A 21,489-nucleotide genomic window follows, 5' to 3' on the forward strand; every position below is an offset into this window, starting at 1 on the left:
CTTCGATAACAATCCCATTAGGTTCTGGGTTCGAATCCCTGTCCAACACAAAGCTGTACATCACGGCATTTCAAGTAAGTTACTTGTGAAGAAGCAATATTTAACATCTCTCGTATTTCGTTAACAGGGACAATAGATGCTGGGTAGGAATTCGCGTCCGTTAAAAATGTTTACGTTATGTAATTTAAAGTTGATATTTGCTAACTGATAATTTCTAAAATCGAGGTATATCACTCTCTGTATGCCTAGTCAGGAATAACTGTTAGTTTCCGTCAGTCACGAAATCTTAGTCTGCGTTACCTGGGTTTGAATCCAAATGCAGAACGAGACGGTTCGTCGCGTCATTTGAACTTCATACATATTCTTAACTAGCTGCTCGTGAATAACTTAAATTTTTAATATTATTTTGTGTTAAATAACAAGTACGGTATGTTACTTTGAAGAGGGAATCATGAATGCGACGACTTACTACGTGCGTTACCTACCTGACGTAATAATTAGAGTGGTAACATTTCAGGTATGTCATTTGTTGTAATAAATGTGAGCTTACTAGCCTTATCTGTGCTAAGGTGTTCCCTAAAATTTGTAGTATCGTGGTATTACTTTACATCCTGAATTATTGCGGTACAGAGCCGAGTTTTCTAGTGGTGACTTGTGGAGCCATTTTCAATAGTCAAACGACTGTACCAAGGAGCGATTAGAGGACCTGCTAGACAGCTGCGTTATGTGGGTTGCATGCGAATCAGGCGAAATGCAATTCAGGCCGTTCGGATACTTTTGAGAACGACTGTACATGTACATGGATTCTCTGCAGATCACACTTAAGTGCCTGGCGGAGGGTTCATCGAATGACCTTCACAACCATTCTCGATTATTCCAATATCGAACAGTGCGAGGAAAATACGAATGCCTAAACCTTTCCCAGATAGCTCCCGTTTCCCTTATTTTATTACGACGGTCTTTTCTCCCTAAGTCTGTGTTAGCAAAACATTTTCGCATTCGAAGGAGAAAGTTGGTGACTGAAATTTCGTGATATGATTCTGCCGCAACGAAAAACGCCTTTTTTATATCCACCACAAATTCTGTATGAGGTTAGTAACACTGTTTCCACTATTTCGGTGTAATACAGAAAGTGCAGCTCTTCTTTGAACTTTCTCAATGTACTCCATTAACCCTATCCGGTGAGGATCCCATACTGTGCAGCGGTACCCCAAAAGAGGGCATACAAGCGTAGCGTAGGCAGTCTATTTAGTAGATCTGTTGCATTTTCTGAATATTCTGCTAATGAATCGCAGTCTTTGGGTTGCCTCCCCCTCAACATAATGTGTTCTTCCCAATTTAAGGGGCTCGTAATTATAATTCCTAGGTTTTTAGTTGAATTTGCGGGCTTTAGATTTAGTGATTTATAGTGTAACCGAAGTTTAACAGATTCCTTTTAGCACTCATATAGAGGACTCCATTATGTAATGCCAATTGCCACTTTCCAAAATATACAGATATGTTTTCTAAATCGTTTTGCATTTTTTGATCTCAGATTGCTCCTCAGATTGTTATAAAATCATTTATACAGATAAGGAACGGCAGTGGGCCTATAACACTACATTGGGGAACGCCAGAAATCACTTCTGTTTCACTCGATGACTTTCTGTCAGTTATTAGGAACTGTGACATCTCTAACAGGATATCAAGAACCCAGTTAGCTAACTGAGAAGATATTCCATAAGCACCGAATTTCAGTACAAGCCGCTCGTATGATAAAGTGTCAAAGGCCTTTTCGAAATCCTTGTCGAAAGTACTCAACACTTCATGCTTCACAAGAATTATGTTTTCTTAATCCGAGTTTACTGTGTGTTAATAGACCATTTTCTTCGAGGTAATTCATAGTCCTCGCACGCAACATATGTTCCAAAATCCTACTGGATATCGACGTTAATAATATGGGCCTGTAAATTGCTGGATTACTCCTTCTACCCTTCTTGAATATTTGTGTAACCTGTGCAGTTTTCCAATCTTTTCGTACGGATCTTTCGTCCAGGGGACGGTTGCATATGGTTGTTGGAGCTGTTGCATCAGGAAACGTAATTCGTATACACTGTGAACTGGAAGACTTGTTGTGATTTAAGTTGCTTCACAACTCGGAGGATATCTGCCTCTAGATTCCTCATGTGGAGAACTGTTCTTGATTCGGATTCTGGAATATGCAGAAAGATTTTAAAGATTTGATCGACACTGAAAGAGCAAAAAAACACGAATGTAGACAGACGAGATTCCTTGTTTTGTACATCAAAAAGCACTTTGTGCTAAATTTGCAGGCCTCTGGCACATGGTGAAATTGTAAGGACGCATAGTATAATTGCTGAAGTCACACGCATCTTCCGTTTTCAGGTGCAACGGTTTTCAGTGAAACTGAACGATTCCTACGGAGACTTCATATCGTACTGCATTGTATGTAGGTTATGTCGAGAGACATACCTGGAGCTAGCGTTTAATTTTCTGACGGAAAAACTAATGCAGGAACGAAAACGGAGACATGTGCAATCTAGTGCAGATTTCACATTTTAACTGGACTTGACTGCACACTGCCCACAGTAATTCACTGCAAGCTAACTTCTTCCTCATTTGATGGTGATGCATTTAAAAAGAAAATCGTGTTTCTGGAACGGACACATTCTGACAAAGACAGTCGAGTTCCCTAAAATCACCGGTGTTAAAGCAAATACGGAGTTTGAAGAATACGTTGTGGCTTAGAAAGAATTACAACGGTAGTTTTATAAAGTTTTTGAGATTTTTAAAAGTTTGTTTACATTAGCGCTTCGCTGCGTATTAATACAGGTTACGTAACATCAGTGCTCTTGTGCCAAGTTATCCTCTTCCTTTGTGTAAATTTTTCTGTCAAAACATGTCTAGCAAATGTGATGTTTGCTGTAGAAATCTGAAGGCGGGGGGTGTGAAGACTGTGTAGGTTATGATTTTATTGCGGTGAATGTAGGGCCGAGGAAACTGGGTAGATAAAGACGCTCCTCCATGGCAACGTATGTTATCTAGAAAGGACAGAAAAGTTGCTGAACATGAGGCAAAAATTTGTGCCCTTAAGGCTGAATTAGAAAATGTGGACTTGGAATAATGTAGGCTAAGGGAAGAAACAGGGACGGGGTGCTGGGGAAAGGTAGAAGCAAAAAGGGAAACTGTTGAAAAAACTTCGAAATTCAGTTAGTAAATCAGTTTGACTTGCTATCAGAAGTAGTGGAGAAAGGGCCTCGTCCACATGTAGTAGAATGTATTTTGAAGCAGAATATTAGCTTCAAGAGAAGAAGACATGTAGGGATCAAATCAGAATAGGAAGAGAAGATTATTGCTTCTACTTAACATTCAAGGCAAGGAGCTTCAGGACGAATTAGGTGCAGCTTACCAGATCACAAGTTTTGTGAAAACAAATGCTAGGGAGATCAGGTAATTACAGTTGGGGCAGCCTGCAGTATGAATCCAAGCTGTACTATTGCGAGAGACTTGGATGAAATAGGAACATGAACTGGACACACAAATGTGGTGTTTGTGGAGGTCTTTCAGCGCCATGTTCGGTCCTGGGTAAACACTGCTGAAAGGCGTGTTATCACTCTGGCTTTCTATCTGAAGTAGTGGAGGAACGGTATGTTCCAGATACCCCCAAAACCTCACATATGCGATGTTCCTGTTGACATTGCTGGTACGTGAGCACACACTACGCATGGCCTGCAGCTAAATAGGAAGGGGAAAGATAAGTTAGCTTCCCTATTAGCAGATACTTTAAGGGGGAGCCTCAGTCACACGAGGGTGGCCCCTGTGGTTAATGGGACAAGGTAGACACGTTTTTTATGTTAAGGTCATAATCCAAACAGGCAAAACTAAAAAAATAGAATAAAAGAAGCTCCATGTACAGTAAATAGGGATGAGTTAAGGGTAGTATCAACTTACTTCATCAGAATATCAGGGGAATAAAAAATAAAGTAGATGATCTGTTAGTAGGTGTAGATGACCTCACAAATAACAATGAGATTGATATACTTTGTCTGAACACCATGTAACTGTGGTGATGGATAGTGTCAGTATAAATTAGTATAATTTAGCCTCTTACACTTCCAGATATAGCATGGATAAACGAGTGGTGGCCGTTTACAAAAAACAAGGATAGAAATACAAAACTGGAGAAGTAAGCAAATTCAGCATTGATCAGCACTTTCAAGTTGGTGCATATAAACTACAGCTAGATAATGTAGTGCTGATGCTAGCAACAGTGTACAGGACCCTATTAGGAGATTGGGAGCTACTCATAAAAAAGTTTGACTACCTATTACGCTGTCTATCAGACAACAACAGGAAGTTATTAATCTGTGATGATTTCTATGTAAACTTTCTAACCAGCTCAGATGGGAAAAGTGTGTTATTAATTACATATAGAATCAGCTATCAATTTCCCTACACATATAGCTCAAGACAGTAGCGCTCTAATAGATTATGTATTTGTGCAGCAAGAGGGTGTGAAACTAACAAATGTATAACTTTCAAAATTAACATATAAACTTGGGATTATCACCTTAATGATGTACAACCGATTAAATTACAAAACACAGCAAGGTGTACAGTTCAGAAACCATGAGATAAATCTGTAAGGTTGCTCAACCCAGTGTTTATTGAGCACTTCAGAGAAAATGTAAGAAATGTTAATTGGGAGATCTATATAATGAGCCAAATGCACTTGTGCCCAGGCATGGCACGTGAGCTGATGTCTTGGCCACCCCTTCTCTAAAGATTTCTCCTATTTCTACACTCCTCATTTCTTTCGTGATTCCTACAAACATTAACATATGTACTCGTACTGATAAATAATTAAAATACAACCTACTGGTCAATTTTGATTAATGGGTATTAGGCCACGTTCCATAGCGTATTTCGGTGCCAAATACTTCGTCCCCTGAATTTGGAGGCTTCACCAGAGACACTACCAGAGGCAATAAGCACTGAGACAACAACACCTTAACTAAACGTGAAAAGAAACCTATCCGAAATTTCAATTTTTATGTATGCTAGAGCTTTAAGCAGATAACGGCAACGCTACAATGCTAATGAAATAACGAACTTACTGCAGTATAACGCTACAATGCTAATGAAATAACGAACCTACTGCACTCTAACTGGCGTTGTATAACAACCAGGAAGGCACAGGGAGTTCAAAAGCAATCCTCCAACAGCAATACTTTGGGAAATGCATCAGCTAGTGAAAGAGTCTTCGATTTCTCCCACAGACTATAAATGTCTTTTTAAATCAGATCTGGTCCCACCAAGATTGTGTGGTGTACCAAAAATTCACAAACGCATCATTCCATTAATACCAGTTGTTAGCGCTATGGATTGTGCGACAAGCGTGGCTGCCAAGCACTTAGACGGTCTTCTACAGTCCTCTGTAGCAAAAAAGACATATAAAAGGTTTAGTTCATTTATGCAAAAAATAGAATCCTTCATGCTGAGCCCATCACATATTAGCCTTACTAGAAGAAGGGATCAGTTGGCAGGACCTTTTCTGAGGCATCAAGGGATCACCAGTTTAGTATTGGAGGGCAGTCAGGAGGGTAAAAATCGTAGAGGGGGCACGATGTCACATATAGAAATTACACTCTTAGGCGAAAAAAATGAACTATCTGAAAGATCCAGGAACTAATAGATGTTCTGTACACGAACAGACAAACAAGTGGATGACTTATTCGAGAGAGAAGCTTCACAGATTAAGAAAGTCAGTAATGCGTCCTTATGTAAGCAATGCATCCTGATGTAAGCAATTTTTCAGCTTTGCGTTGATTGAAAAAGTTGTTGGATGTCTCCCTGAGGAACATAATGCCATATTTTGTCCAAATGGTGCCCTAGATCCTCAGAATCTCGACCTGGTTGGAAGACCCTGCCTATTTGCTCCAATTATTAGCAATTGGAAAGAGGTCTGGCAAACTTATTGGCCAATGTAGGCCATACTGGCCTTACATATCAACAAGGTAATGCCCGCCCACACTCAGAACGAGAGTTTCTATTGCTCGCCAAACATACCTTGACTAGGAAGGGCTCCAAACCTCTCCCCAACTGACAACGTTTGGGGCGGACTGGGTAAGGCCTTCGAACCATCTCGAGGTTTTCATGACTTAACCTGCCAGCTGGACATGATTTCGAACAATGTCCTTCGGGAGGAAATTCAACGGCTCTGCCAATAAATGCGAAGCCGAATAACTGCTTGCAGAAGGACTAGAGGCGGACCAAAGCGTTATTAACTTGGCTCAGTTTGTGAGGCTCTGGAATAAATCATCCAGTTTTCTGAAACTGTATTCATTAGAAAATTATGGGAAACACACTCAGGAAAGTTACAACGGAGTTCTATATGTAAAACTGGAAGGAACAGCTCATCAGCCCAACAAGAAAAGTCACTATCGTTGGTTTTGTTATATTGATGATACTCATACTTCGTTATGTAGCCTAATGGACAATAAGAACACAGAATTTCTAAACTTTCCGAATGATATTAGTTATAATATAGAATCCAGTATAGAAAAAGAGGAAGAAGTTGAAATATTTTAAAATGTACGGCTACTTAGAAAATCCACAGATGTTAGGCACAGAATGTCTGCAAAAACCTTACTCACACATGTGGATACATTCACAAAAATTCAAGTCATTGTCTCAAACTGAAAAGAGCAGTAATGAGAACATTGGTGTGCCTGGATTAAATAATGTGTCACCAGAGTAGTTGGAGGAACGCTCCGACAATTTAAACACAACTTTCAGAAGAAATGATTAATCTGAGAAAGAGATAAATAGGGCAATAAGTCCATAAAGGTATGGAGCTTCTCATGAAGAAGAAACAAAGATTTACTCCCATTCGTAAAAGCAGTCATGGTTAACATGATCAGAGTACGAGGAATACATAGTATTGATGCAGTGTTTACGAAGGAGCGTGAATGTTTTGAACACTGTAAAGAATGTACGGCCAGCACTTGCCACAGGAGGAATATATAAATTGTCTTACACACCCAGTAAAGCACAGATGTGTAGTACAAACAGAAGTACTCATTTCTTGCTTAAGGAACAGAAGAGCAGTTGTCATCTGCGAAATCGCAATAAATCGGCAGTTGCAGAACATCCACTCGGACCAGGGAAACTAAAAATTCGTCTCTGCAGTACAGAACCTATATTACTGTGCTTGAATTTACAGAGAGGGCATTCAAATTCCAAAGCACGAAAGCAACTTTAACGGAAAGAAGAATGAGAGATTTTAGACTAGTTGCTGAATACAGAAACCAGCGCCACGTTTTCCTCAGCAGAAGCTCGACAACACACACACTCGTGACTCTGCGCTCTTAAGCAGCCGTCTGATGACATCACAGCCCAACTGTGGCAGGGATCCGAACAAACAGTTCAGCTTGTAGAGTTTTTTTGGTCATCAGTCTACAGACTGGTTAGATGCGGTCCGCCACGAGTTCCTTTCCTGTGCCAACCTCTTCATCTCAGAGTAGCACTTGCAACCTACGCCCTCAATTATTTGCTTGGTGTATTCCAATCTCTGTCTTCCTCTACAGCTTTAGCCCTCTACAGCTCCCTCTAGTACCATGGAAGTCATTCCTTCACGTCTTAGCTGATGTCCTATCATCCTGTCCCTTCTCATTATCAGTGTTTTCTACATATTCCTTTCCTCTCCGATTCTGCGTAGAACTTCCTCATTCCTTACCTTATCAGTCCACCTAATTTTCAACATTCGTCTATCGCACCACATCTCAAATGCTTCGATTCTCTTCTGTTCCAGTTTTCCCACAGTCCATGTTTCACTACCATACAATGCTGTACTCCAGACGTACATCCTCAGAAATTTCTTCCTCAAATTAAGGCCGGTATTTGATATTAGAAGACTTCTCTTGGCCAGAAATGCCTTTTGTGCCATAGCGAGTCTGCTTCTGATGTCCTCCTTGCTCCGTCCGTCATTGGTTATATTATTGCCTGGGTAGCAGAATTCGTTAACTTCATTGACTTTGTGACCATCAATCCAGATGTTAAGTTTCTCGCTGTTCTCATTTCTACTACTTCTCATTACCTTCGTCTTTCTCCGATTTACTCACAAACCATACTGTGTACTCATTAGACTGTTCATTCCGTTCAGCAGATCATTTAATTCTTCTTCACATTCACTCAGGATAGCAATGTCATCAACGAATCGTATCATTGATATCATTTCACCTTGTATTTTAATTCCACTGCTGAACCTTTCTTTTATTTCCTCTCTTTGCTTCCTCGATGTACAGATTGAAGAGTAGGGGCGAAAGGCTACAGCCTTGTCTTATTCCTTCCTGGTTGTTGTACATATTCTATATGACCCGTCTCTCCCTATAGCTTACCCCTACTTTTTTCAGAATCTTGAACAGCTTGCACAATTTTATATTGTCGAACGCTTTTTCCAGGTCGACAAATCCTATGAATGTGTCTTGATTTTTCTTTAGCCTTGCTTCCATTATTAGCCGTAACGTCAGAATTGCCTCTTCTTGCCTTTACTTTTTCTAAAGGCAAACTGATCGTCACATAGCGCATTCTCAATTTTCTTTTCCATTCTTCTGTATATTATTCTTGTAAGCAGCTTCGATGCATGAGCTGTTAAGCTGATTGTGCGATAATTCTCGCACTTCTCATCTCTTGCCGTCTTCGGAATTGTGTGGATGATACTTTTCCGAAAGTCAGATGGTATGTCGCCAGACTTATATACTCTACACACCAACGTGAATTTAGAAATTCCGATGGAATGTTATCTATCCCTTCTGCCTTATTTGACCGTAAGTCCTCCAAAGCTCTTTTAAATTCCGATTCTAATGCTGGATCCCCTATCTCTTCTAAATCGACTCCTGTTTCGTCTTCTATCACATCAGACAAATCATCACCCTCATAGAGGCTTTCAATGTATTCTTTCCACCTATCTGCTCTCTCCTCTGCATTTAGCAGTGGAATTCCCGTTGCACTCTTAATGTTACCACCGTTCCTTTTAATGTCACCAAAGGCTGTTTTGACTTTCCTGTATGCTGAGTCTGTCCTTCCGACAATCATACCTTTTTCGATGTCATCGCATTTTTCCTGCATCCATTTCGTCTTAGCTTCCCTGCACTTTCTATTTATTTCATTTCCCAGCGACTTATATTTCTATATTCCTGATTTTCCCGGAACATGTTTGTACTTCCTCCTTTCATCAATCAACTGAAGTATTTCTTCTGTTACCCATGGTTTCTTCGCAGCTACCTTCTTTGTACCTATGTTTTCCTTCCCAACTTCTGTGATGGCCCTTTTTAGAGGGTCTATTCTTCTTCAACTGCGCTGCCTACTGCGCTATTCCTTATTGCTGTATCTATAGCGTTAGAGAACTTCAAACGTATCTCGTCATTCCTTAGAACTTCCGTATCCCACTTCTTTGCGTATTGATTCTACCTGACTAACGTCTTGAACTTCAGCCTACTCTTCATCACTACTATATTGTGATCTATGTCTGCTCCTGGGTATGCTTTACAAGCCAGTATCTGTCTTCGGAATCTCTGTCTGACCATGATGTAATCTAATTGAAATCTTCCCGTATCTCCTGGCCCTTTCCAAGTATACCTCCTCCTCTTGTGATTCTTGAACAGTGTATTCGCTATTACTATCTGAAACTTGTTACAGAACTCAATTAGTCTTTCTCCTCTTTCATTCCTTGTGCCAAGCCCATATTCTCCTGTTACCTTTTCTTCTACTCCTTCCCCTACAACTTCATTTCAGTCACCCATGACTTACATTTTCGCCCCCCTTTACATACTGCATTACCCTTTCAATATCCTCATACACTTTCTCTATCTGTTCATCTTCAGCTTGCGATGTCAGTATGTATACCTGAACTGTCGTTGCTGGTGTTGGTCTGCTGTCGATTCTCATTAGAACAACCCGGTCACTGAACTGTTCACAGTAACACACCCTCTTCCCTACCTTCCTATTCATAACGAATCCTACACCTGTTGTACCATTTTCTGCTGCTGTTGATATTACCCGATACTCATCTGATCAGATATCCTTGTCTTCCTTCCACTTCACTTCACTGACCCCTACTGTATCTAGATTGAGCCTTTGCATTTCCCTTTTCAGATATTCTAGTTTCCCTACCACGTTCAAGCTTCTGACATTCCACGCCCCGACTTGTAGAACATTATCCTTTCGTTGATTAATCAATATTTTTCTCATGGTAACCTCCCCCTTGGCAGTCCTCTCCCGGACAATCGAATGGGAGAATATTGCGGAATCTTTTGGCAATGGAGAGATCATCATGACACTTCCTCAACTACACGCCACATGTCCTGTGGATACACGTAACTTGTCTTTAATGCAGTGGTTTCCATTGCCTTCTGCATCATCATGTCGTTGATCACTGCTGATTCTTCCATCTTTAGGGGCAATTTCCGACCCGTAGGACACGAGATTGCCCTGAACATCCGCTCCTCCGCCCTCTTTGACAAGGCCGTTGCAAGAATGGGCTGACTTCTTATGCCGGAAGTCTTCTGCAGCCAATGCTGATTATTTATCAAAATTTAGCCAGTGGCGGGGATCGAACCCGGGACCGAAGACGTTTTGATTATGAATGAAAGACGCTACCCCTAGACCACAGGTTTTTAAACAAGAGTTTATAGGAGTTTCAAACTGCTGCCTGAGCCTTTTTAGCCTATGAAGATGTCTCCAGCCTTTGTAGGCGAAACGTTAGAGACGTTTCCATTTCTTTATTTTATTTTATTTTATTTTTAGTCATTTGTCTTCCCATTCGTTCGATGTGGTCCACTACAAATTCCCCTCCTATGCCAACCTCTTTACCTGAGAGCAGCACTTGCGACCTACGTCCTCAGTTATTTGCTGCATGTACTCTCCAATTTTTTACCATGGAATTCATTCCGTGATGTCTTAGCACATTTCCTATCATCGTGTCCCTTCCACATATTCCTTTCCTCTTCCATTCTGCGCAGAACCTCCTCATTCCATACTTTGTAAGTTGACTTAATTTTCAGCATTCGCCTGTAGTACAACATCTCAAATGCTTTGATTCTCTTCTTTTCCGGTTTTCCCACAGACCATGTTTCACTACCATTCAAGGTTCTGCTCCAAACGTACATTCTCAGAAAATTCTTCCTAAAATGAAGGTCCATCTTTGATGCTAATAGACTTCTCTTGGTCAGGAATGCTTTTTTCGCCGGTGCTAATCTGCTTTCTCTGTCCTCCTTGCTCTATCTGTCATTTGTTATTTTGCTGCCTAGGTAGTAGAATACCTTAATTTGATATACTTCGTGAGAATTAATCCTGATGTTATGTTCATCTCTGTTCTCATTTCTGCTCCTTTCAACTCCTTTCGTATTTCTTCGTTTTATTCTCAACCCATATTTTGTACTCATTAGACTGTCCATTCCATTCAGCCCATCATGTAATTCTTCTTCACTTTCACTTTCAGGATAGCATTGTCATCAGCGAATCGTATCACTCATGCCTTTTCAACTTGAATTTTAATCCCACTCCAGAACCTTTCTTGTATTTCCATCATGTACGTACTGAAAATACGAGCGAAACACTACATCCCTGCCTACATCCTTTTTAATCCGAGCACTTCATTCTAGGTCATCCACTCTTATTGTTCCCTCTTGGCTTTTGTACATATTGTGTATTACCTGTCTCTCTCTACAGCTTACCCCTGTTTGTCTCAGAATTTCACACACTTTGCGCCATTTCACATTTGCTCAACATCTTTTTGAGGTCGACAAATCCTATAAACGTTACTTTATTGTTCTTTTCTCTTGCTTCTATCACGGACAGCAACGTCGGAATTGCCTCTCTGTTGCATTTACCTTTCCCAAGGACAAATTGATAGTCATTTAACTCATCCTCAATTTTCTTTTCCATTCTCCAATATATTATTCTTGTCAGCAATTTACATGCATGAGCTATTAAGCACACTGTTCGATAATTGTCGCACTTGCCAGCTCTTGCAGTCTTAAGAATTGTGTGGATGATATTTTTCCAAAAGCTAGATGGTATGTCGGCGGACTCATACATTTTACACACCAACATGAATAGTCGCTTTGCTGCCAGTTCCCCCCAATGATTTTAGACATCCTGATGGAGAGTTATCTACTCCTTGTGCCTTATATGCTCTTAAGTCCTCCAAAGCTCTTTTAAATTCTGATTCTATTACTGGATCTCCTAACTCTTCTAAATCGACTCTTCTTTCTTCTTCTATCACATCAGACAAATCTTCCCTCCTCATGGAGGCCTACAATGTACTCATTCCATATATCCACCACCTCCTCCTTTTTGACGGTTAAATTCCCACTGCACTCTTAATATTACCACCCTTTGCTCACAATTTCACTCAAGATTGCTTCGACTTTCTTATGCGCTGTCTCAGTCCTTCCAACAATCATTTCTTTTTCGATTTTTGCACATTCTTCAGGCAGCCATGTCGTCTTAGTTTTCCTACACATCCTGTCTATTTCATCTCTCAGTGACTAGCATTTCTGTATTCCTGAATTTCCCTGAACATTTTTGAACTTCCTTCTTTCATCACGGGTAATAAAAGAAATACTTCAGTTATTTATTTTAATTCACATAGTTTCTTTGCAGTTACTTTCTTTGTACCAATGTTTTTCTTTCCAACTTTTATTATTGTCCTTTTCAGAGATAACCATTCCTCTTCAAGTGGGCTGCCTACTGGATTATTCCTTGTTGCTGTACCCATAGCCTTGCAGATCTCCAAGAGTATCTCGTCATTCCTTAGTACTTCTGTATCTGACACATTTGCGTATCGATTCTTTCTGACTTATCTCTTAAACTTCAACGTAGTGTTTATCATTACTACATTGTGATATGAGTCTATATCTGCACCTGCGTATGCCTTACAATCCACTATATCCTTTTTGGAATTTCTGTCGGACCATGATGTAATCTAACTGTAGTTACCCATATCACCCAGCCTTTTCCAATTATACATCCTCCTCTTGTGATTAAGAGTATTCGCTATTACTAGCCGAAATTTATTACAGAACTGAGTTATTCTTTCTTCTCTCTCATTCCCTAACGCAACCCCACATTCTCCAGTAACCATTTCTTCCACTTTTACCCCTACAACTGCATTCCTGTCTCTCATATGTATTGACGTTTCATCGCCCGTTACGTACTGTATTACCGTTTCAATACCTTCATATACTTTTTCTGCCATCTTAAGCTTCCGACGTCGGCATGTACTATCCGATCTATCGTTGTCGGTGTTGGTTTGCTGTCGATTGCGATAAGCGTAACTGTATCGCTGAACTGTTCACTGGAACACACTCTCTGCTCTAACTTCCTAAAGAATCCTACTCCCGTTATACTGTTTTCTGCTACTGTTGATATTACCATAACAGCAGGCAAAATACGACCGTCCCGCCCCACAGCAGAACCCATGGATAGTGACCTGCAACAGTGCCTGGTCACCTACACAGCCCTGTACGACGATCCCCAATCGACTTTCGAAACCTGTACTCGCCGGTGAACACAAGCCCAGTAAACTGATTCACGTTCCGTTTCACGTGTCCCCTTAGCCAATATCTTCGCACTCCAAGGTCCCAGGTAGTTTTTTTATTGTTGTTCGTAGAGGTCGCCTAGAGACCAAATTCTTCGAGTGGAACTGGCTACTTACTGATTGTGTCGACGATCCTCCGAGTTGACACCAAACAGAGGGGGTACTTTCACAAATAGAGACCAGCGAATCACAAGCGGAACTGAGCCCACAGGGTTCTATCTCCATGATACAGAAGCCCCTGGATAGGACCAAAATTTCCTGCAGCTACTTCCTTAATTACCTTGATGTCTCCTCTTCCTGTCACTGTCATTTATGCACCACTGCGCGGACCTGTAAAAGTCGTTTGCTTCTATTCTAAATCAACTGCACTACATTCCTGCAAAAACCTGTGGAGCAAATGTAGACAAACAAAACAAAGCTGCAATTTTTCTTTGTTGCTGAGCTGTCGCGTATTGTGCTAAAGCATGGGAGAATGGCACTCATGCAGTTAAGACGTAAGGAGCCATGTTGACTATTAATGACATTGCTACAACAGCTCCCACTTAGGGGTTGCATGTTCTGTCAAATTTTGTCTCTGCTAATCTCACAATCAAGGATGCCACTGTACTAATTCCTAAGACAGAGTGCAATAAATATTCAGTCCAACTGAGTAAGGTAGCGCAGTATGGTCTTTCTTGTCATGAAAGACCAAGATTCAGCCTCATCCAAATGGCACAAGAGAGACATGGCAACCTCTTGAAAACGTGGTATTATAGTGGAAGCGCTGCTCATGATTATGGCGCCAAGGAGAACACTGTGAGCCATGTTGTGGGGGAGTGCCCACTCCATGCCTTTGAAGGCTTGTCCAGTCATATTTCTGGCTGCTTGCTTGTATGTGAATTCTTGTATTTCATCAGAAATGATCAATTGTCCAGAATATGTTAGCAGACTCCCATACGAGCCGTAATGTACGCAACAATTCCTGTCTGACACCTCGATTCGTCTCTAATGGGCTGGCGACCTCTATCAATGGGAAACGTAAGAGCTGGAGTAGGGCAAGTTGAGTTTAGTTTTCACTATTCTAGTCTACAAAATACAGTCAACTTTCAGAATATCATCTGTCACATAAGCTGACTCCATTTTATTTTGAAAGGTTGAACAACATGAAATGGAACATGACAACGCTGCAAACAGATGATCTGAGGCATCATATCCTGTCCCAGTCAGTGCATGCTGTTCGACAAATCACAAGAGTCACGGTCGGCATGGTGAATTGTGAGTGGTGGCGTCCTGTTCAGTTTGTGGATAAACCTGGTGAGTATATTACTGGGAAGTTTGTTATTGTTAAATATAGCGTAATGTGCTCATTTAGATTTTCTATAAAAACTCTCGTCGAAGTTAATCAACACATGGTGATGGAGTTGCACCGCATTTGAAAATTATGTCCTAATTAAAATGCATAGAAATAAAGACATAAGAAGTAAATAATAATCACACTGGAGAAAAGAAACAGTTATCTAATCACAACGGATTGCATCTAACAAGAGAAGGGCGCCAACCTGGTCTCATATACGAGACGCAAACTTGCAAGGTGTGAGCCCCAGCTGTCTATGTTGCGCGGGGATTTGGACCGTGATTATGACTGTACGCAGGTAACACCTTCTCACCACATAGCTTTTTAACGCCCGTGAACCACTTGCTTCGGGCACGCTCCGCTGCGGTCGCCATTGTCGGAGCTCGAACTACTGTACAGTACAGTGAGTAGGAGGTTCGTGTTTATAGTGCCGGTGAACCGACAAGCGACAGTGTGGCACCACAGGGAGCAGTATGCAGTGACGGTCAAACTGCCACGTTTAAACGTCAGAGCTCGCGGCAGTTGTGACCGTAAGCGTCGTTGTATGTGGCTATTCGACCAGCTCTTACACGAGCCAAAAGAAACTCTATGAGCGTTTCTTTGTGCTACTGTTTGTACCTTGCGATTTAGTAGCGGCAGTCATAGAGAAGACCCGTTAAATGGAGAGAAGAATAGTTGATTGACGTTAGACTATTCTTTATGAGAGGATGGCGGTGACAATGATGACGATACCTTTCACCACAATCATTTTCTTCAAACAACTTCATTGGCACAATGCGACAGAGATGTAAAATCACGAACTGACTGTTTAGGAAGCTTGCTTTGAAGAGGTAATATTGCCAGAATTCACCTTGCCTCTGTCCGTAACAGAGATCTGTGTGTGTGTGTGTGTGTGTGTGAGTTTTACAAAAACTGCTGCAGAATATGTCCTAAAATATGTCCCGTTCATTGCCGTTGCGATAAAAGTGACATTGCATGAAGGTACTGTAACTTTTACGAAATTTTTAGACCTTTAATGCCATACGCTACAGAGCATACGGGGATCCACTATACGATGCCAACCCCAGCAGAACAGACACTAAGAGTCGCAAGAAACGACAGAGCCCGTGTCCTTAGAAATAGTCTAAAGTGCGTTATAGAAAGTGGCGGAATTTGGCACATTCTGCACATTTATTTACTTCTTTATGCGTTTATTCCACCTGATAAACTTAAGGCATTAGTGCACTCTCTTACATATAACCTGACATCTCAGTAAGTCAACATTATGACATGTGAAGTACACGAGCAGCACGCGGTAGTGATAATTTATACTACCTATGCTAACAATAACAACAACAACAATGGAGACCCATAAGAACACACGTTTCTCTTGATGGGACATGCACAACTGCTGATACACATCCCCAGTGATAAAATCAACTGCTGATGTACAATTTTGCAACTGTAGCAGGTATTATCACTGATGGCAGAAATTAATGTGTGGGGTTTCATACTATTCCACATGTTATGCTTTATATCGGAATACACATACTACAAAAATTGTCGCTCTGCATCTTTAAGTTGCCTTAGATGTAAAACAGTGTAAAACATCGATTTTTGCAGCAACTGTTTTAAACTGTAGATGGATTACTTTTACATGTTTGTTCGCCTTTCTTTTACCAAATTACATAATGATAAAAATATCAAAACTCCAATTAAATAACATTATGGCTTCAGAACAAACAGTCATGATTGCACACGAAGTTTGGCCTTGGAGCGGAGTGCAAGAGAGGGGAGTCCCTTTCTCTCTCCCTCTGTCGCTGTTTGTTTTATCTTTCAACCGTCTGTAGCTACCGAAAACTCTCGCTTTTCCACGGGAGGTATGCTTCGAAAAGGATCGAGACACATGAAAGTTCCATGTGGGATTACGCCCTGTTGAGGCCCTCGTTAATACTCGCACTTCTGTATTTATGGGAAGAATTGTCCGGTTATCTATGTCTAGAAGTCGAAATCTATCGTTTTCTCAATCGTGCTCTTCGATTGTGTGGCACACCTAGGGCCAGATGTAAGCTCAGATGTCAGTTGAATTTCGATGAAGAGTGGATTGAAGTTTAAGAGAATGGTCTGGAAGAACATAACGCGGAAAGAAGTGGGACACTAAAGTGCAAAGCAATCACGAAATGCACTTAAATTTCTCGTGGGCAGCAGATATTACGCGGATGAATAGCACACAGGCAGTTCATTTGAACAGGAATGGACACCAATAAAAAGGGCATCATAGAAATTGGAGAAACAAAGATAGATATAAGGAGCTAACGGAAAAGAAACATTAGGAAACGGAAAAAACACAGCAATTGATCAGCAAATGTAGAAGATACAAAAACGTTCGGAGGAACACAGGGATACAGCTGTATAATTCACTTGGGCACGAAGTAAGTAAGGGTAGATGGGAAACCAATGCGAAGTGACTGTTGCAAAATGTGAAGACACTGAATAAGAAATGGTTGTCTGAAAGATTTATTCAGTGTACAGAATATTCAAAAGGACATGTACATAATACTCAGAAGAACAACTTTAAAAGTGAGGACATCAGCTTTAAGAGTGCAATGAGAAATCCACTGTCAAATGCAGAGGAGGGTGCGGGTACGTGGAGAGAGTGAACTGAAGCCGTCTACGAGGGGAAGGACTCGTCTGATGACTTGACAGAAGAAGAAATGAGAATCACAACGGAAGACACTGGAGATCCCACATAAGAGCCAGAGCTTAACACAGCCTTGGAAGAATCCTAAGGAAGTGCAATCCGACGACAAAGGAAGTAGGTTACAGTACGCTTGTTCGCCCACTGCTCGAATACTGCTCAGCAGTGTGGGATCCGAACCAGATAGAGTTGATAGAAGGGATAGAGAAGATCTAACGGAGAGCAGCGCGCTTCGTTACAGGATCATTTAGTAATCGCGATAGGGTTACGGAGATGATAGATAAACTCGGTACGGGCTTTTGTTAAAGTTTCGAGAACATACTTTCACCGAAGAGTCAAGCAGTATATTGCTCCCTCCTACGTATATCTCGCGAAGAGATAAAATCAGAGAGATTAGAGCCCACACAGAAGCATACCGACAATCCTTCTTTCCACGTACAATACGAGACTGGAATAGAAGGGAGAACCGATAGAGGTACTCAGGGTACCCTCCGCCACACACCGCCAGGTGGCTTGCGGAGTATGGATGTAGATGTAGAAGTAGAAGGGAGAAGCGATAGGTAACATACCTTCTGATTTTCCGAAATCATTGGCGAAAGTGTCAACCAAGAATTATTGAAGTTGGCTCCTAGAATATATGAGAATGGTGGTATACCATTACACCCAACCATGAAGATGAGCAGATACTCGCAGGCCCTATAGCAGAACTAGCATAACACCTCATTTATGGAATTTGTCGACAGGAACAATATATACAGAGGAATGGAAAAGGTAATAGAGGATATGATAGATGACCATCATTTTAACTGTCAGAAGGCTAGTAGCATGAGAGGGCGTTGTAAGTGATGAGAGAAACAAAACTTGGAAAATAAAATTGCCACATTCATAGGCCCTGTAGACCTGCAAAAAGCATCCAGAAATGTAAAATTCTGCACGATTTTCGAAATATTGAGAAAAATACGAGTATGTTGCAAAGAAAGACGGGTGATAAAATAAGGTAACCTGTTACTACGTGTTATTACGTTATTATTGGGAATGGAAATGCTTATTGATTGTGAAATTAACGTGAGAAGATTAGGGTCGCCACCGACTCTAACCATACAACTAATCGAAGGTTTGGCCGAGTCGGAAAATAAATTAATTTGATCACAGACCAAAAACACATAAAAATACGTACGTCGTGATATCGCTCATAGGGAATGCGATGCAATTAATAGTATCTGCCGTGCACTGTCCACGAGAATCAACGTTTTAAAATAAAATAGCACATCCATGAACACTGTGCAGAAGATCAGCTCCCAGCAACACACCTGAAAGTAAGACTTAATGTAAAGAATTTGTTTTAAAATAAATTGTTTTAAAACAAATCACTGGACCCGTGCGTAAGGAAACGCGTTGGATGTGCTAACAGGAAAGCTAGCAGGTGGGTGGCTTAGGTGCAAAAACGTAACCTCGGAATGCAAGAGAAAATTGTGTATAAAATCATTTATTCCTAAGATATGGATGTGAGGCATGTACACAATTTCTGATAACATTAATTCCTAAAACATTAACGAAAAGCATCGATACATACACCGTTATAATCTACACCTAAAATCATTGGCTTGAATCATTCATACAACTGCCGATGCTTGACAACTGATCGCAATAACTCGTGAAGCAGTACACGTTTCGCGGTACACCCGCCTGCCCACGTGGTTTGAGGGGACGCAGTTTCTAGGTATCGTGGCCAACTTGCAACAATATCACATCACACAGTCATGAACAGTTAACATTCTCTAAAACAAACACGAGATCGGAGAGTTGGTGGTGACGGTAGGCAAACAAACTCTAATGTTCAACCATGTGGTTGGCTCCCCATGGACGAAAATTTACGAGAAGACAAAGCTATTAATATTTAGAAAAATGAAAACTTATACAGGCACAGCTGAAGTCAAGCACACAAAATGGTTGAAATGGCTCTGAGCACTATGGGACTTAACATCTATGGTCATCAGTCCCATAGAACTTAGAACTACTTAAACCTAATTAACCCAGTCATCACGAGGCAGAGAAAAAACATTCATACAGAAGCGAGTGCTCACTTCTTATCGACACCTTTGTGTGGCACTCTTCCGGTGGATCCAAGTCTGCTATAGAAATTTACTAAAAGAAAAATGTGCCAAAGTTTTGCATTCCTTGCTGCGACAAGGCAAAGCAAAGCAAACTTTCAGAGTTGAAAAGCGAGACCAAAAGCTAACAGCTCTCCCCTCGCCAAGTAAGAACGCGCCACGCGGTCAGTCTAACTCACCCTTCTTGGACTGGAGCACAGCTGTGGACGTTTCCCGTACAGGCGGCAGACTGCCTCCCTTTTTCATCTCCAGCCTCCTCCACGCTCCGTGTGGCCCAGAAAACCCAAGGATGCCATATCCGCCACCAACCTAACGCAGGTGGATTTCTCAGCAGTAGCGCAAACCTCTTTGCCTACTTGAGCACTTCGAGACTTCGCTATTCTGTACAATTGCTGCTGAATCTGTATCACCATCGCAGACTTTCTGCAGCAGACTATGCCACCTTATAGCAGCGTGACACACAACCACATTCATTGAATCACGCCACTATGAGAGTTATGAGTAAAGATAAACAAGGAAAATAACGAGAAATGCTAGTGAAAATGGGCTACCAGACTAATGAATGGTGGCTACAGGACCCATTCAATACGTACAAGAACCGAGAGGAAACAAAAAGGCTACATGACCAAGAACAAAATGCTCTCCCATCTTCCTACCAAAGTATTCAGTATGTTCCATTCTTCACCGATTCTGCTGAGAACCTCATCATTACTTCTCTTATCAGTCCATCAAATTTTCGACATTCGTCTCTAGCACCACATTTCAAATGCTTAGATTCTCTTCTGTCCCAGTTTTCCCACTGCCCATGTTTCACTTTCATAGAATACTGTACTCAAAACTTACACTCTTAGTTACTCGTCCCTAAACAGAACCCGACATTTGCTTGGATAGATAAAAAATCTTCTCACCCAGCAGCAGCAAGGCACACATATAAAAGACTGCTGTGATTGGTAAGCTTTCGGGCCAGTGCCTCCTTCTTCAGGTAGAAGGGTTGAAAGGGAAGGAAGAAGAGTGAAGGAAAAGGACTGGACTGGTCTTGGAAAAGGGGTAGATTTTGGGAAAGTCACCAATAACTGTGGGCCAGGGGAGACTTACTGTACGAGATGAGTAGGGAAGACTAAATGTTGGGGACTGCATCAGACGAGATGTGAAAACCCAAGAGGCTAAAGGTGGAAGGCAAGGTGATATACACGACAGAGATTACTGCAAAAACATTGATCACAAGTTATTGTGAGAAGGTAAGTACATTGTACATAACAGAGGTGGGATGAGGCGGTCAAAAATTGATGGGAAAGACAATGAAAGATGCAGGAAACTGAAACAGAGTAAAGCAAAGAGTAGTTACAGTGATAAGAAGCTGGGTGGCGAGAACCAAGGACATGTTGTAGAGTTAGTTCTCACCTACGGAGTCCTGAGAAACTAGTGTCTGGGAGAAGGAATCCTGGTGGTGAAACAGGCGCTGGTGTCACGAATGTCATGTTCTAGAGCATACTCTGCAGCAGGAGATTGTGAGTTACCAGTGTATACCCTCAGCCTATGCCCATTCATCCTAATTGATAATCTGATGGTAGTCGTGTCAATGTAGAAGGCTAAACAGTGTTTACGTAGTAGCTGGTATATGACTTGTATCTTTTCGCATCTGGCTCACCCTTTAATAGAATATGTTTTGCCAGTTACAGGGCTATTATAGGAGGACACACTCTAGTTAACTCGAGATCAACGTTTTAGCAGTAGTCTCTGTCTTGTATATTACCCTATCTTCCAC

At 41.3% G+C, this 21,489-nt stretch overlaps 1 protein-coding gene across 1 annotated transcript in view; it reads left to right on the forward strand.

Annotated features, from left to right (window-relative positions):
* The window catches only part of LOC126295039 (uncharacterized), a 571,350-nt gene that overhangs the window by 536,260 nt on the left and 13,601 nt on the right, over nt 1-21,489 (forward strand). The window contains exon 2 of the mRNA XM_049987289.1: nt 14,736-14,896. Coding sequence (XP_049843246.1) covers nt 14,746-14,896 — 151 coding nt within the window. The 5' untranslated portion in view covers nt 14,736-14,745. The remainder of the gene's footprint in view (nt 1-14,735; nt 14,897-21,489) is intronic.

The sequence above is a fragment of the Schistocerca gregaria genome, chromosome 11 (genome assembly GCF_023897955.1).
Source record: "Schistocerca gregaria isolate iqSchGreg1 chromosome 11, iqSchGreg1.2, whole genome shotgun sequence".
NCBI classification, from domain to species: domain Eukaryota; kingdom Metazoa; phylum Arthropoda; class Insecta; order Orthoptera; family Acrididae; genus Schistocerca; species Schistocerca gregaria.